The sequence below is a fragment of the Symphalangus syndactylus genome, chromosome 10 (assembly GCF_028878055.3).
Source record: "Symphalangus syndactylus isolate Jambi chromosome 10, NHGRI_mSymSyn1-v2.1_pri, whole genome shotgun sequence".
Classification (NCBI taxonomy): domain Eukaryota; kingdom Metazoa; phylum Chordata; class Mammalia; order Primates; family Hylobatidae; genus Symphalangus; species Symphalangus syndactylus.
The window spans coordinates 105,963,436-105,979,980 of record NC_072432.2 but is presented as its reverse complement, the minus strand read 5'-3'; the positions used below and the strand labels follow the sequence as shown (position 1 = coordinate 105,979,980).

At 37.2% G+C, this 16,545-nt stretch overlaps 1 protein-coding gene across 1 annotated transcript in view; it reads right to left on the bottom strand.

Annotated features, from left to right (window-relative positions):
* Window positions 1-16,545, bottom strand: part of ACAD11 (acyl-CoA dehydrogenase family member 11) — a 99,340-nt gene that overhangs the window by 67,060 nt on the left and 15,735 nt on the right. Inside the window, exons 6-9 of the mRNA XM_055295418.2 lie at window positions 9,058-9,199; window positions 8,153-8,274; window positions 6,056-6,162; window positions 4,417-4,543 (exon numbers count right to left, since the gene is read on the bottom strand). Coding sequence (XP_055151393.2) covers window positions 4,417-4,543; window positions 6,056-6,162; window positions 8,153-8,274; window positions 9,058-9,199 — 498 coding nt within the window. The remainder of the gene's footprint in view (window positions 1-4,416; window positions 4,544-6,055; window positions 6,163-8,152; window positions 8,275-9,057; window positions 9,200-16,545) is intronic.

The window sequence follows — 16,545 nt, the reverse complement described above, 5'->3', positions numbered from 1 at the left end:
AGAGTATTGCTGTATTTAGTGAAAACCTCAAGAAGGCAAAGGTCTGCTCTTTCAAAGGCACCAGGCTGAATAGCCCTTCTCATTTCTATCAGGAAGTCTGTTAAACTGGAAGATTTCCTGTTTGGGGTTGTTTATTATTTCCATCCCTCATATTGCCTTGGAAATATTCAATGCTACTGTGTTTGATAAGAAATATATTATGCAATACATTTCTCATTTTCTAATCTCTGACCACCTTTTCTCATCTCTGACCACAGTTTGAAGAAATTAAATTATGCCAGTGTTTATATAATTATTTTAAAATTTGTATTATTTAATACTTTGAGTTCTAAATTTTATCCATTTAGATATCTGCAAAGTTTATTTGTGGCATGGTAGGACTCAAAATTCAATAAAATTCCCCACTACAAAGAACACTTCTTTAGTTCTTAAAGTAAGAAAAGTAATTTATTAGTTAATAGCCAAAAGCAGAAACTATGCTTGGTGCCTGGTCAATCTTCCCAAAATATCACCTGTAGCATACTGCGTCCTCATTCACTGACAGAGATACTAATTTTGAGTATGCTGGTTGGTTCAGCATCTTAAATCTGAGCCTACAAATAATTTTGCAAAATGTTTTTCATTTTAAACTGAAGTCTACCAGAAAAAAGCAACAGTTCATCCTTAGTATATTAGACTCAGCAGGAAAGTATGATTAATGTTACCATTATGTTAAAAGTGTGTTCTCACTGTGTTATGTTGCTAGTTCCTGTTTTACATGCTATTTTTAGGATTTCTTACCCATTTTAAATTGGCTTAAACTGGCTTTTAATATTTTCCAATTGGAAGAATTGGCTTTTAATATTTTCATAGATATGGGTTATACTCTCACTTTATAATATTCAAGGAGTTTCAAAAGGTCATTAGAATAGTTTAAATGAAGCTTATGTTTTCTCACTACAGAAAATTTGAAAATATCTAAAAATATAAAGAAAAAGTCATGAAGCGTCTCAGTAGTTAAAGACAAATGCTGTTAAAGTATTGTAGTATATGATACAACCTATTTTCTAGAAATGACTGGTTTGGTTTCTGTAAGCTTAGTTACAATAATGTTGGATAGAATCTTATATAGATTTTTCCCTCTTTCATTTTGAAAAAGCTATTTACTTTTCTCCAAATATAATCTCCAAATAACATCCTCTAATATGTTACACAGAGATTTGTATTGTTCACTATCATTCTACAGGATAAAACGTTTTTATAGATGTTGGTACAGTACAATTTTTTTAAAAGAAGAAAAAGCTCACGTTATCAGATATGGCTATGTCTCAGATTTAAAGGATCTTCAGAGACAAATGATTGTGGCTTTTCTGGTCACATAAAACATTGGCAATCTTCCCTTTAAAGCTATAGGCTGCTTTTTTATTTATCTTAAAGCACTTCTTTTTATTGCAAATTTTTTGTGCATATTTCAATAGCTGCATGATACAAAGTTCAGTAGAGTATCATAACCCAACCTGTGACACCTCTTCTGTGCTGCAGTTTCTCTTATATGCTTATTCACATTTACCAATGAAAGAACAAGCCTGCCTGGTTTCCTCTGCCAATTCTGGCCTCTCCTCTGAATGATGGGCTGATTGCAAGTACTAGCATGCTATCAGATAGGCTTCATTTTAGAGAAAGTAGGTAGGAATCAGGCAGTAATCAGGGAGGGCAGATTTCTGCCCAATCCCCACCACCCTCCCCCACCCCCCAAAAAAGAAAAGTTGGTCAGGTGCAGTGGCTCACACCTGTAATCCCAGCGCTCTGGGAGGCTGAGGCGGCAGGACTGCTTGAAGCCAGTAGTTCTGGGCAACAGAGTGAGACCAGGTCTCTATAAAAAAATGTAAAATTAGCCCAGTATGGTGGCATATTCCTGTAATCCCAGCTACTCAGGAGGCTGAGTTGGGTGGTTCGCTTGAGCCCTGGAGTCTGAGGCTGCAGTGAGCTAGGATCACATCACACACTCCAGCTTGGAGACACAGCAAGACCCTGTCTCTTGGAAAAAAAAAAAAAAAAAAAAGGCTGGGAGCGGTGGCTCAGGCCTGTAATCCCAGCACTTTGGGAGGCTGAGGTGCATGGATCACGAGGTCAGGAGTTCGAGACTAGCCTGGCCAATATGGTGAAACTCCATCCCTACTAAAAATACAAAAATTCGCCAGGCTTGGTGGCAGGCACCTGTAGTCCCAGCTACTTGGGAGGCTGAGGCAGAAGAATCGCTTGAACCCAGGAGGCGCAGGTTGCAGTGGGCCGAGATGGTGCCACTGCACTCCAGCCTGGGCAACAGAGCAAGACTCCATTAAAAAAAAAAAAAAGCCAAAACATGGAGGACCCTCCTCTAGGGCACTAAATCTCATGTTGAAGCCCTAGCTTCTTTGAAACAGATCATTTGATTTTTTTGTCATTGTTGAGACAGGGTCTCACTGTTGCCCAGGCTGGAGTGCAGTGGTGCAATCTTGGCTCCCTGCAACCTCTGCCTCCCAGGTTCAAGCAATCCTCCCACCTCAGCCTCCTGAGTAGCTGGGACTATAGGTGTGCAGCACGCCGGGCTAATTTTTGTATTTTTAGTAGAGATTGGGTTTACTCCATGTTGCCCAGGCTGGTCTCAAACTCCTGGGCTCAAGCCATCCACCAACCTCGGCCTCCCACAGTGCTGGGATTACAGGCTTGAGCCAACACATTGGCTCATTTGCATTTTTTGGAGTGCTGTTGCAGCCTTCTGTCTGGGGGCAAACACCATTCCTATAACAGGTTGTAAGAGACCAACCGAAGCAGTCGTCCATGTGCAGGTAATTCTTAAATCAAACATCTTGATTTATTTTCCTCTTCTCATTTTTGCTTTCTATATAAGCCAATCACAGGGGACTCCACTGTGGGAAAATGGTTACCACTTGTGCTACAGCCTTCTTTCAAAATTCTTTTGAGATATGGCTTCCATTGTTACATTATTCTAGGGGCTAATCCATTCTGCTTTCCAAATCTAATTTCCATTCTCTTTTCAAAATCTTAATTCCTCTGATATGTCCCTCTTCTGTTTTCAAGCTTATACCAATTTATTCCATTTTATAAAAAAACTTATTATTTATTAAATTGGATTTTATTTGAGCGAGGGGAGGACAATGTTGAATTCACACTGCTATCTTAACCTAAAAGTGTTGCATTCCCTTTTTAATACTCAAAAGTTCATAGTTTTAAAAATCAGAATTGAACAAACACTAACTAGATCAGAAAATATTCAACATACTTTAGTCACTAAACACATGTGAAAGGTGACTATCTTAGAAAGAATTTCCTCACTTTAAGTAGTATTTTTTAAAAAAATTATACCCTATTCTGTGAGCAAAGTTAATCTCAAGCCAGATATTTACTAAAAATGTAATAATTATTTATATAATTCAAGCAACAGCACAAACTGTCCTACAAACACATATCAGCTCTGAACATTTCTGTTAAAAGGATTTTGGTCTCTTTCAGTTCCCTATCTGATTTTACCAGGCTAGCTGTAGACCTCTCAGAATCACAGATGATTAAAATGAGAATGTATTATATATTTAGTCACACCTACTCACATTGTAGAGGAAAAAACTGAGGCCACGCAAGACCATCTAACACAAGGCCACCTAACTTGTGACAGGGATAGACTAGAATAAAGCCATCAGCCTTTCTACACCAGTGTTCTACCCACATACAAACACCCTGCCCCAACTCCCTTACATATTTTTGTAAAAGCTTTTATCTTTTCTTCACAACATTTATCATCTCTTATTTAGTGTCTTCCTTTCCTGCTAAAGTCTAAGCTTCACATGAGCATAAGCCCTGTATGTCTTATTATCTATTTACATTCAGTAGCTCTCAGGTGCGTAATGCATCATCAAGTACCCAATAATTATTTGGTAACTGAATGAATGAATGTTCCATATTGCCTCTCTACTCTCAGTGAACTTATTGAAACTTAATGCCTTAAAATAGTAGCTTATAGGAAGAGGGGTGGTAGTATCTGTGAACAGCTTGAAATGATACGTAAAATTCCCTAGGTGGGTCCATCTTGTATAGTCTACACTTCTCATTAAATTCTCAAAGGGGTCCATGTTTACAAAAAAAAAAAAAAATAGCTGAAACTTACTGCCTTAGGACAAGACCCCCAAAGTAGTGTTTTACTCTAATATAGTTAGGCTCCCAGTGTTAAAACTACTAATTCTCTTTGGCTTAATTTTAATGCCACAGACTTATCTGTGCATTCCCTGGGTTCTATCGTGGCTTAGTGCTAAGGTGAGAAGAAGAATCTAGGTAAGGATTGACTAAAGAAAATGACACCATGCTTCTCCTATAAGCAGAAATAACAGAAGTATTCATCGATAGTCCTTTAGCAGAAATATATTCTGCTTATATAATCCTCACCTTTTCAGCTGGAAGAATGTGTTGTTTCATGAAATGCTTCACCTTAATAAGAACTTCCTGACCTTTCCGAGTCTGTACAAACAACTGTCCAGTAGTATCAATCTGTGGTAGTACAGTACTGAAAGTTCTTCGCCAAAAGAAAAAAGGAAAAAAGGTTACAAAGATGTCCAAAGATCATTATTACATATTTCTAATATAATGTGAAGTTTCCTCAGCTACCCAAAAAATATCCCCCAGAAGGAGTAGCTATATTTTATATTTTAAAAAAGTCTTTCATATTATGGACTGAATGCAGAATCACTTCTATTTTAAACATTTAACTTTAATGCTTAAAGCACTATTTGGGGAAGACATATAGGCCTGGCATCACCTCAAGCAATGCTAGTGATAGATGCAGAAGGCACAGGGTCTTGTCTGGACGTGCCCACAATGGACTGGGGGCCTGCCTGCACACTGGGGAAATGGGGTGGAGCCACCGGGAATTCGCGCCTTATGCAAGGGGAGGAGCATGGCCTCTTTAGCTCGCGTGTGGTAGCCTGGTATTCAATCTGTGAGGTGGGAGCCTGTTGGCAGAACCCCCTCTTTCTTTGCTGAGAGCTTTCTTTTCGCTTAATAAATCGGCCCGCCTCACCCTTTAATGTGTCTGTGCGCCTAATTTTTCCTGTGAGACGAGAACCTGGATTTTAGCTGAACTAAGGAGCAAAAAATCCCGCTTCATTAGTTTTGAATCTTTATTGAAGTCACCCGTCAGAATCTCCAGAAGAAAAAGCAAAGAAGTTGAACACAAATAATCATTATTCTTAGTATTAATATATGCCTCACAAATATAGCTGCTGAATATTAGATCTGTAGAACAGAAAACCAAACACTGCATGCTCTCACTCATAAGTGGGAGTTGAACAAACCACCATGGCACATACATACCTATGTAACAAACCTGCAGGCTCTGCACATTTATCCCGGAACTTAAAATAAATTAAAATAAAATAAAGAAGACCTGTAAAGGTCATTATGAAGCACAACAGAATCAATTGTTATGGTGTAGAGAGAGCAAATACCCATCTATAAGATAAACTGGAAAAAAGCAATTGTCCTAACATTATGCCATGGGTACTTGAGGCTTAAGCAGAATTTCTGGGACAGCATCACACATGCATTTGGTAAGCAATGGGAATGTAACTGGCAAAGTGTGTTCAATGCCTGAAAAAGTGCTCTGCTGATGAAGACACGGGTTTCAAAGATGCTTATGAAATGTCTGAATATAACTTGATGAAATGTAACAGTGGAAAAGAACAATATTTCTAAATTAATAAATCATCTTATATAATGCATTTTTAAAATTAGGTATATGTAAGTGACTTAAATATTAGAAACGCTTGAGAGTTTTATCTATATCCTTAAATGTTTACACAATCAAGTGGCACAAAAATACTTTTAAACCTAAATATAGAGATTTTCTTTATATTTTAGGTCAATTTGTTTTTAGGCATAGAAGAGATTTACCAAAAATCTATTGTGATTGGCAGCAGCAATCCTGGTGTATGCAATAAAAATAATCCCTACTCCCCTAAAGTTTATAACCTTCACATACCCAATAAAGGCTCTAATTTGAGTTAGCCAAGGAATCTGTCTTCCTTACCGTTTGGAGAGTTGTAGTCCAGTTTCTGCCAGAGGTTGCACAATATTGGCAAATAAAAAGCTATCCTCAGATGAATTATTTCCCGTAAGATATCTGCTATATACTCCCTATAAATAAACATATAACAATTAAAATTCATTGAAAACCATCCTTCAACTATCCAATCAATCTTTCCAGTTTCTCAGTTATATGTGACATTATACTCACAGGGTATGAGGATGTAAAACAGACTATCAGTGATATTAATATACATGCAGGGGTAATTATACCCTTCTAAAGAGTCATATCATCCAGTTAACGCACTCTCATCCTAACATAATTCTAATTTATAATCAAATAAAACTTGCAAATGATCTCAGCAGTTACCAAAGATACCAAGTCTGCAAGTTATTTCACCTCTAAAGATCACTACCCTCCTTCATAATGGGGGAAAATCTAAAGAAACAAAAATAAGATTTAAAAAACTATAAAACCAAAGGGAAGACAATGAGATGATCTCTAAGAACATTTTATCTCATTTTTGGGCCCCTAATGTAGGTAAAACTGTCTCTTTCAAACAGTGTTAGTTGAATGCTAATCAGTGTTTCTTTGATCATTCTCCATTTCTGTACTTTCAACATAATAAACTCTTTCCTCTCCCCTAAAAACAAACATCACTGTGTCTTCCTTATATAATTCCTTATATAACAATAAAACACTGTAATAAATAAAACACTGTAATAGTGCTTCCATCATATTCAATTTTATATTTCCAATTAGATTGGAATGTTTATGATCATCTCCAAAGCTACTACATGTACAATATATATAGTTTATGTTGTACATTATTTTTTTGAGATGGAGCCTCACTCTGTCGCCCAGGCTGGAGTGCAGTGGCATGATCTCAGCTCAATGCAACCTCCACCTCCCAGGTTCAAGCAATTCTCCTGCCTCAGCCTCCCGAGTAGCTGGGACTACAGGCCCACATGCCACCACACCTGGCTAATTTTTTATTTTTAGTAGATACGGGGTTTCACCATGTTGGCCAGGCTGGTTTCGAACTCCTGACCTCAGGTGATCCACCGGCCTCGGCCTCCCAAAGTGCTGGGATTACAGGAGTGAGCCACCATGCCTGGCCTATGTTGTACATTTTAATGTCAATCATAATCCATGTCAAACTTTTATTGGAAATGAAAAGCCATTTCAAATTTAAAGCCTATTTGGTATCTTATTTGTGGAAACTGTCAAACACAGAGACATACCCATTTTGAGAAACCCATTCTCTCAACATGATTAACTCAGGGTACAAGATGAGATGTAACACAACTATTTCAGTTGTTCATGGATAGCATGAACTCTGAGGACAGAAAATAAATTATCATAATTTTCCTTAATCCTTCTTTTCCCATTCTTTTTCACTTCTAAACTTATTTACCTGTTTTTCTTCTAAACCCTAGCCCCTTGCTATTGATGAAGCACCTCAATTTCTTAAACCTCCAAGATTCAAAGTGCCTGAAAACTGGATTAGTATAAAGAAGAAGCCATTTGTTTAGATTACAATGTAATTAGGAAAAAAACCTAAATTTATGCTCTATTATCTTTCAAAATTAATCACACAAATATGATGATGAAAATAAAAAATCTTACTCATCTACTTACTCAAAAACATTTTAAGAGGTTACTATATACTAGATACTGTGCTAGCCTCTGGGAAGTACAAAGATAATTCTTCCCTCATCATCAACCCTAACTAATAAATGGTTTCATAGTCTGAGGCAGAGATCATCAAAAGATTTTAGCTTTTTCTCACACTGGACATTCAGGAAATGACTAATCCTTACTAATCCTTTTTATCATTATGTCATTCTTTCTTCCTCCCTCCATCTTGTAAGTTTATTATATAAAAAACTGATAATACATTTTGCTACTCAAATTTTTTCCTTGCCAAATTCCTATTCTGTAAATTCTGGATTTATATTTTACCCATGTCTGATACCTGTCATTATGATAAGCCAAATGATCTAAGGATAAAGAATATAAAACCTGGAAGACTGGAAAACATTGTCAACAGTACACTGGTAAATAATGGCAAAACACACGTTTAAAACAATTAATTACCTGTGCTATTCCAGCCATCTTAAAATATGAAAGGGCAAGAAAGAAATTCCAGTTAGGAAGAATAGAATTAATTCCCCTGCAGCGGCAATATATTGAAATCAGTTCTTCCATTGATGGTATCCCTATAAAAACAGCATGTAATGTAAACTTTAATTAAAATGTCATGGTGAATATTTCAAAATGTTATGAGACACATATGTAAAACAGAATGTAATAACCATTAGCCCATACAACAAAACATGTTCTAAATCTTGATTTCCAAAAGATTATTATATACAAAGGATTATATTTGGTCATAAATTACTAAAAGTGGCATGCTAAGTTCAGAAAATTTAACGAAGAAAATGAAATAGGCCAGTCACGATGGCTCATGCCTGTAATCCCAGCACTTTGTGGGGGCCGAGGATCACTTGAGAGCAGGAGCTTAAAACTAGCCTGGGTAACATAGTGAGACACCATCTCTACAAAAAATTAAAAAATTAGCTGGACATGGTAGTGTGTGCCTGTAGTCCTAGCTACTCAGAAGGCTGAAGCAGGAGAATCACTTGAGCCCAGGAGTTCAAGGTTTCAGTGAGCTATGATTGTGGCACTATACTCCAGCCCGGGTGACAGAGCAAGACCTTGCATCTAAAAAACACCAACATGGCCCATGTATACCTATGTAACAAACCTGCACGTTGTGCACATGTACCCTAAAACTTAAAGTATAATAAAAATAAATAAAAAAAGAAAGAATTATCTTCAACAAAAAAATAAAAAATAAAAATAATAAAAAAAATAATAAAATAGAAACATGTTTAAGAAACAAAAATTATCTAAAATTGCAAGATTTTATATTTTCATCATGAAAGTAATAAAGACAGTTTTATATTAATAGCAATTTAGACAACATTATGTTTTTATACCTGAGTTTTCTTGACTATAAGAACTTTGATTTATCATTGGAACTGTCCTTGGCCAAAAGTAGAACAGGGAAAAATGAGCTAAGTCTGACAAAGGATGACCAATGGTTGACAGCTCCCAATCCAGCACTGCTATAACTCGACACTGTAATTAAAAATAAAGAGGTCTGTAACACATTAAAACTTAAAACAAGTATAATAAAGAAATAAATAACATCGAACATATTCAAAATCATGTTTTTCATCAAAAGTCAATTTCAGATCTTTACTGACAGTGGCATATCTCATTTATAAAATAGCCAATTAGCCTTGATTATATAGAGCTAAGTCCTCTGGTTTCATCACTGGCCATCAGTCCTTCTCATTTTACTTTACACAGCCTTAATATCTCTGCTAATGAGCAGATGCAAAAGCAGTTAAAACTTCTCAACTGGAAGTAATTGTGATAAAAAGGAATTGTAGTGAATTACTTATATTTTAATAATCCATGTTATGCATCATTAAACATTTGCTTTAGTAATTAATCTAACTGCATAACAAATGTACTACTCCATCCATAGTACTTTTAAAAGTTATTTCATGTTGTAGATACAAAGCATAATTGTTATAAAAGATATTGTTAGTTTTATAAATATAAAATCCACCATTATAGAGCAACATAAAACAATCATGTAATGTGGAACCAATAAAACAGAAAGCTTTCCTCATTCTACTTAGTAACAGTATACATCAAGGGAATATATATATATATATATATATTTTTTGTTTTTTGTTTTTTGTTTTTTTTGAGATGGAGTCTTGCTCTGTCGCCCAGCCTGGAGTGCAGTGGTGTGATCTCCACTCACTGCAAGCTCTGCCTCCCGGGTTCACGCCATTCTCCTGCTCAGCCTCCCGAATAGCTGGGACTACAGGTGCTCGCCACCACGCCTGGCTAATTTTTTTGTATTTTTACTAGAGACAGGGTTTCACCATGTTTGCCAGGATGGTCTCGATCTCCTGACCTCATGATCCACCCGCCTTGGCCTCCCAAAGGGAATATATATCTTTATATTAAGAATACAGGACATTCTTTTGTTCATTTCTTAAGTTCATTTGGCTGTACATATGGCCAAAAAATCAATTTGCAGAATAGTATATAGTGTATGATCCAATTTTTGCTTAAAGAAAAAGATTATACTTTGAAGTCAGGTAGCGTGATGCCTCCAGCTTTGTTCTTTTGGCTTAGGATTGACTTGGCAATGTGGGCTCTTTTTTGGTTCCATATGAACTTCAAAGTAGTTTTTTCCAATTCTATGAAGAAAGTCATTGGTAGCTTGACGGGGATGGCATTGAATCTATAAATTACCTTGGGCAGTATGGCCATTTTCACTATATTGATTCTTCCTATCCATGAGCATGGAATGTTCTTCCATTTGTTTGTATGCTCTTTTATTTCATTGAGCAGTGGTTTGTAGTTCTCCTTGAACAGGTCCTTCACATCCCTGGTAAGTTGGATTCCTAGGTATTTTATTCTCTTTGAAGCAATTGTGAATGGGAGTTCACTCATGATTTGGCTCTCTGTTTGTCTGTTATTGGTGTATAAGAATGCTTGTGATTTTTGCACACTGATTTTGTATCCTGAGACTTTGCTGAAGTTGCTTATCAGCTTGAGGAGATTTTGGGCTGAGATGATGGGGTTTTCTAGATGTACAATCATGTCATCTGCAAACAGGGAGAATTTGACTTCCTCTTTTCCTAATTGAATGCCCTTTATTTCCTTCACCTGCCTGATTGCCCTGGCCAGAACTTCCAACACTATGTTGAATAGGAGTGGTGAGAGAGGGCATCCCTGTCTTGTGCCAGTTTTTGCCCATTCAGTATGATATTGGCTGTGGGTTTGTCATAGATAGCTCTTATTATTTTGAGATACATCTCATCAATACCTAATTTATTGAGAGTTTTTAGCATGAAGCGTTGTTGAATTTTGTCTAAGGACTTTTCTGCATCTCTTGAGATAATCATGTGGTTTTTGTCTTTGGTTCTGTTTATATGCTGGATTACATTTATTGATTTGCTTGTGTTGAACCAGCCTTGCATCCCAGGGACGAAGCCCACTTGTTCATGGTGGATAAACTTTTTGATGTGCTGCTGGATTTGGTTTGCAAGTATTTTACTGAGGATTTTTGCATCGATGTTCATCAGGGATATTGGTCTAAAATTCTCTTTCGTTGTTTTGTCTCTGCCAGGCTTTGGTATCAGGATGATGCTGGCCTCATAAAATGAGTTAGGGAGGATTCACTCTTTTTCTATTGATTGGAATAGTTTCAGAAGGAATGGTACCAGCTCCTACACGGCTACAGTAACCAAAACAGCATGGTACTTGTCCCAAAACAGAGATATAGACCAATGGAACAGAGCAGAGCCCTCAGAAATAATACCACACATCTATAACTATCTGATATTTGACAAACCTGACAAAAACAAGAAATGGGGAAAGGATTCCCTATTTAACAAATGGTGCTGGGAAAACTGGCTAGCCATATGTAGAAAGCTGAAACTAGATCCCTTCCTTACACCTTATACAAAAATTAATTCAAGATGGATTAAAGACTTACATCTTAGACCTAAAACCATAAAAACCCTAGAAGAAAACCTAGGCAATACCATTCAGGACATAGGTATGGGCAAAGACTTCATGTCTAAAACACCAAAAGGAATGGCAACAAAAGCCAAAATTGACAAATGGCATCTAATTAAACTAAAGAGCTTCTGCACAGCAAAAGAAACTACCATCAGAGTGAACAGGCAACCTACAAAATAGGAGAAAATTTTTGCAATCTACCCATCTGACAAAGGGCTAATATCCAGAATCTACAAAGAACTCAAACAAATTTACAAGAAAAAAACAAACAACCCCATCAAAAAGTGGGCAAAGGATATGAACAGACACTTCTCAAAAGAAGACATTTATGCAGCCAAAAGACACATGAAAAAATGCTCTTCATCACTGGCCATCAGAGAAATGCAAATCAAAACCACAATGAGATACCATCTCACACCAGTTAGAATGGCCATCATTAAAAAGTCAGGAAACAACAGGTGCTGGAGAGGATGTGCAGAAATAGGAACACTTTTACACTGTTGGTGGGACTGTAAACTAGTTCAACCATTGTGGAAGTCAGTGTGGCGATTCCTCAGGGATCTAGAACTAGAAATTCCATTTGACCCAGCCATCCCATTACTGGGTATATACCCAAAGGATTATAAATCATGCTGCTATAAAGACACATGCACACGTATGTTTATTGCGGCACTACTCACAATAGCAAAGACTTGGAACCAACCCAAATATCCAATAATGATAGAGTCGATTAAGAAAATGTGGCACATATATACCATGGAATACTATGCAGCCATAAAAAATGATGAGTTCATGTCCTTTGTAGGGACATGGATGAAGCTGGAAACCATCATTCCCAGCAACCTATCGCAAGGGCAAAAAACCAAACACTGCATATTCTCACTCATAGGTGGGAATTGAACAATGAGAACACTTGGACACAGGAAGGGGAACATCACACACAGGGGCCTGTTGTGGGGTGGGGGGGTGGGGAGGGATAGCATTAGGAGATATACCTAATGTAAATGACGAGTTAATGGGTGCAGCACACCAACATGGCACAATTTATACATATGTAACAAACCTGCATGTTGTGTACATGTACCCTAGAACTTAAAGTATAATATAAAAATATATATATAATAAAAATAATAAAAAAAATAAAAAAATAAAAAGATTATAAATGAATACTCAAAGTTGAAAAGGTATTGCACCAAACTAATAGCAATGGCTGTGGTTACTTTAAGGGATTAAGGCAGGATGGATGAGGTCCAGAGAGGGGAACCTTCACTGGAGGGTTCTATATACAGGAGTGATATGACATGATCTGTATTTTAAGAGGGTCACTCTGGCTACTATGATTTCAATATACTATGGGGGGGGCAGTGAGGCAGCTGCAGCAATACTCTAGGCAAGTTATCCAAGCTACATAAAACTGCAGACAACATTTGGGTAATATGAGTTACTGGGTTTCATGCCTCCATATAACTGTGTGTGCTTGCACTCCCTTGCTCCTCTGGCAAACTTACACACATTATTGTAGCTTTGTGTGGAAATGTGGGCTTTGGAATCAGACAGGCCTGTATTCAAACCCTAGCTCTACCATTTGCTGGCTGTATAACTCTGGACAAGTTAGTTAACCTCTCTAATCCTCAATTTTCTCAGCCATAATATACACCTCTTACACAGGGTTAGTTTGAAGATTAAATGGGCAGGTAGCACGTATAGTTCATTTACCAGTTTCTAGCAAAGAACCTGGCACACAACAGATGGCCAATCTGTATTTATTTGATGAATATGTTCAGAGCCTGGCATATATAGCCAGGCAATCAAAACTTTGCCATTGTTACTGTGGAAAAAAATTGATCACTCCCTTCTCTATGACTTTATAAGAGCTTTTATTGTGGTTATATTATACTATAAATTTATAATATTGTAAGTATTATAAATTACTATACTAGCTAGATTTGTGAAACTACTGAAGAGGATGGATGCATTTTTCTCTTACATCATTCCATTTCTTATCTATGGTTTTAACACCCAAAGTAAAGATGAGGCACTTACTTATGCTATAAATGATTACTTTTCTTTTTTAATACAATTGGGAAACTTCTCTGGAGTTACTTTTCAGAATATCTGAACCATTTTTGGGGTAAAAACACAAAGCTATAAAACAACAGCCAGTGAGAAAAGCTGATGGCTCATCAAATTGCATAAATTAGTGCAAATTAATTAGCAATATCTAATTAGAATCCTGTCGATGCCTGTTTGTGTTGAGAGTTATTAAAAGCGCAACATAACTTTTAGTGGTTGATCTGGACATTTACTAGTTCGTCTTACCGCTACTAAGGAACTTATTAGTAAAATTATTATTATTATTTTTTTATTATTATACTTTAAGTTTTAGGGTACAGGTGTACAATGTGCAGGTTTGTTACATATGTATCCATGTGCCATGTTGGTGTGCTGCACCCATTAACTCGTCATTTAGCATTAGGTGTATCTCCTAATGCTATCCCTCCCCTCTCCCCCAACCCCACAACAGGCCCCGGAGTGTGATGTTCCCCTTCCTGTGTCCATGTGTTCTCATTGTTCAATTCCCACCTATGAGTGAGAACATGCGGTGTTTGTTTTTTTGTCCTTGCAATAGTTTGCTGAGAATGATGATTTCCAGTTTCATCCATGTCCCTACAAAGGACATGAACTCATCATTTTTTATGGCTGCATAGTATTCCATGGTGTATATGTGCCACATTTTCTTAATCCAGTCTATCATTGTTGGACATTTGGGTTGGTTCCAAGTCTTTGCTGTTGTGAATAGTGCCGCAATAAACATACGTGTGCATGTGTCTTTATAGCAGCATGATTTATAGTCCTTTGGGTATATACCCAGTAATGGGATGGCTGGGTCAAATGGTATTTCTAGTTCTAGATCCCTGAGGAATCACCACACTGACTTCCACAGTGGTTGAACTAGTTCACAGTCCCACCAACAGTGTAAAAGTGTTCCTATTTCTCCACATCCTCTCCAGCACCTGTTGTTTCCTGACTTTTTAATGATTGCCATTCTAACTGGTGTGAGATGGTGTCTCATTGTGGTTTTGATTTGCATTTCTCTGATGGCCAGTGATGAAGAGCATTTTTTCATGTGTCTGTTGGCTGCATAAATGTCTTCTTTTGAGAAGTGTCTGTTCATATCCTTCACCCACTTTTTGATGGGGTTGTTTTTTTCTTGTAAATTTTTTTAGTTCACTGTAGATTCTGGATATTACCCCTTTGTCAGATGAGTAGGTTGCGAAAATTTTCTCCCATTTTGTAGGTTGCCTGTTCACCCTGATGGTAGTTTCTTTTGCTGTGCAGAAGCTCTTTAGTTTAATTAGATCCCATTCGTCAATTTTGGCTTTTGTTGCCATTGCTTTTGGTGTTTTAGACATGAAGTCCTTGCCCGTGCCTATGTCCTGAATGGTAATGCCTAGGTTTTCTTCTAGGGTTTTTATGGTTTTAGGTCTAACATGTAAATCGTTAATCCATTTTGAATTAATTTTTGTATAAGGTGTAAGGAAGGGATCCAGTTTCAGCTTTCTACATATGGCTAGCCAGTTTTCCAAGCATCATTTATTAAATAGGGAATCCTTTCCCCATTTCTTGTTTTTGTCAGGCTTGTCAAAGATCAGATAGTTGTAGATATGCGGTGTTATTTCTGAGGGCTCTGTTCTGTTCCATTGATCTATATCTCTGTTTTGGTACCAGTACCATGCTGTTTTGGTTACTGTAGCCTTGTAGTATGGTTTGAAGTCAGGTAGCGTGATGCCTCCCGCTTTGTTCTTTTGGGTTAGCATTGACTTGGCGACGTGGGCTCTTTTTTGGTTCCATATAAACTTTAGTTTTTTTTTTTTTTTGAGATGGAGTGTTGCTCTGTTGCCCAGGCTGGAGTGCAGTGGCGCAATCTCGGCTCACTGCAAGCTCCGCCTCCCGGGTTCACGCCATTCTCTTGCCTCAGCCTCTCCGAGTAGCTGGGACTACAGGCGCCCGCCACCACGCCCTAAAGTAGTTTTTTCCAATTCTGTGAAGTAAGTCATTGGTAGCTTGTAAAATTATTTTTGACAGTTTTTCTGAAACCTCAGCACAACAGAAAGCTTTTAGTTTTTTCAATTATCTTCTTTATAGAGAGATTCATTTTATGTATACTTTTTACGCCATTGAATTTTATTAATATGTATGTGTATTGGCATTCAAAACAAAAAATACATACAATCCAACAGAACAAACCATAGATGAAGAAGGCAGGGAAGAAAATAATAGAATTTGTAATGAAAAGATGAAGCTAGGAGTAAGGTTATTACACATAATTGAATGTGATAGGACATGCATAGTTGGTAGTGTGGGTAGTAAAATTTGCTTTGAATTTTATAGCAGGTAAAATAAAATGTGAAGCATGGTCAGTCACAATCTTTATAGTGTATGCAGGTCAAAAACAAACCAGCTGCTCAAGAGGGACAATTTTTCTTGGCAATGAGGCTAAAGAAAAATATCACTCATCAATCTGCATACAGGTGATATTGTGTAGTGGACGAAAATGTCTTCAACAATATAAAGAGAACTTTGAGGGGCATGGTGTAATTCCTAGAAAGCAGGCTATGCTGGAAAATGACTGAAAGGACAAAGATGAGTCAGGTACAAGACAAGACCACATGCTGAGAGTGGGAGCCGAGATGGGACAAGCAATGTGAGAGTTTGAGAAGAAGGGAAAAGATTTAGAAAAGCCATTTTTTAAATGTCACAGGTTTTACTAAGAGATGAAGTTACAGCCTAGATAAAATCATATGGCATAAAAATGTCCCAGACCCAATTAACCTTACTTCACGACTTTATTCTGCAGCAAAAATATGAGG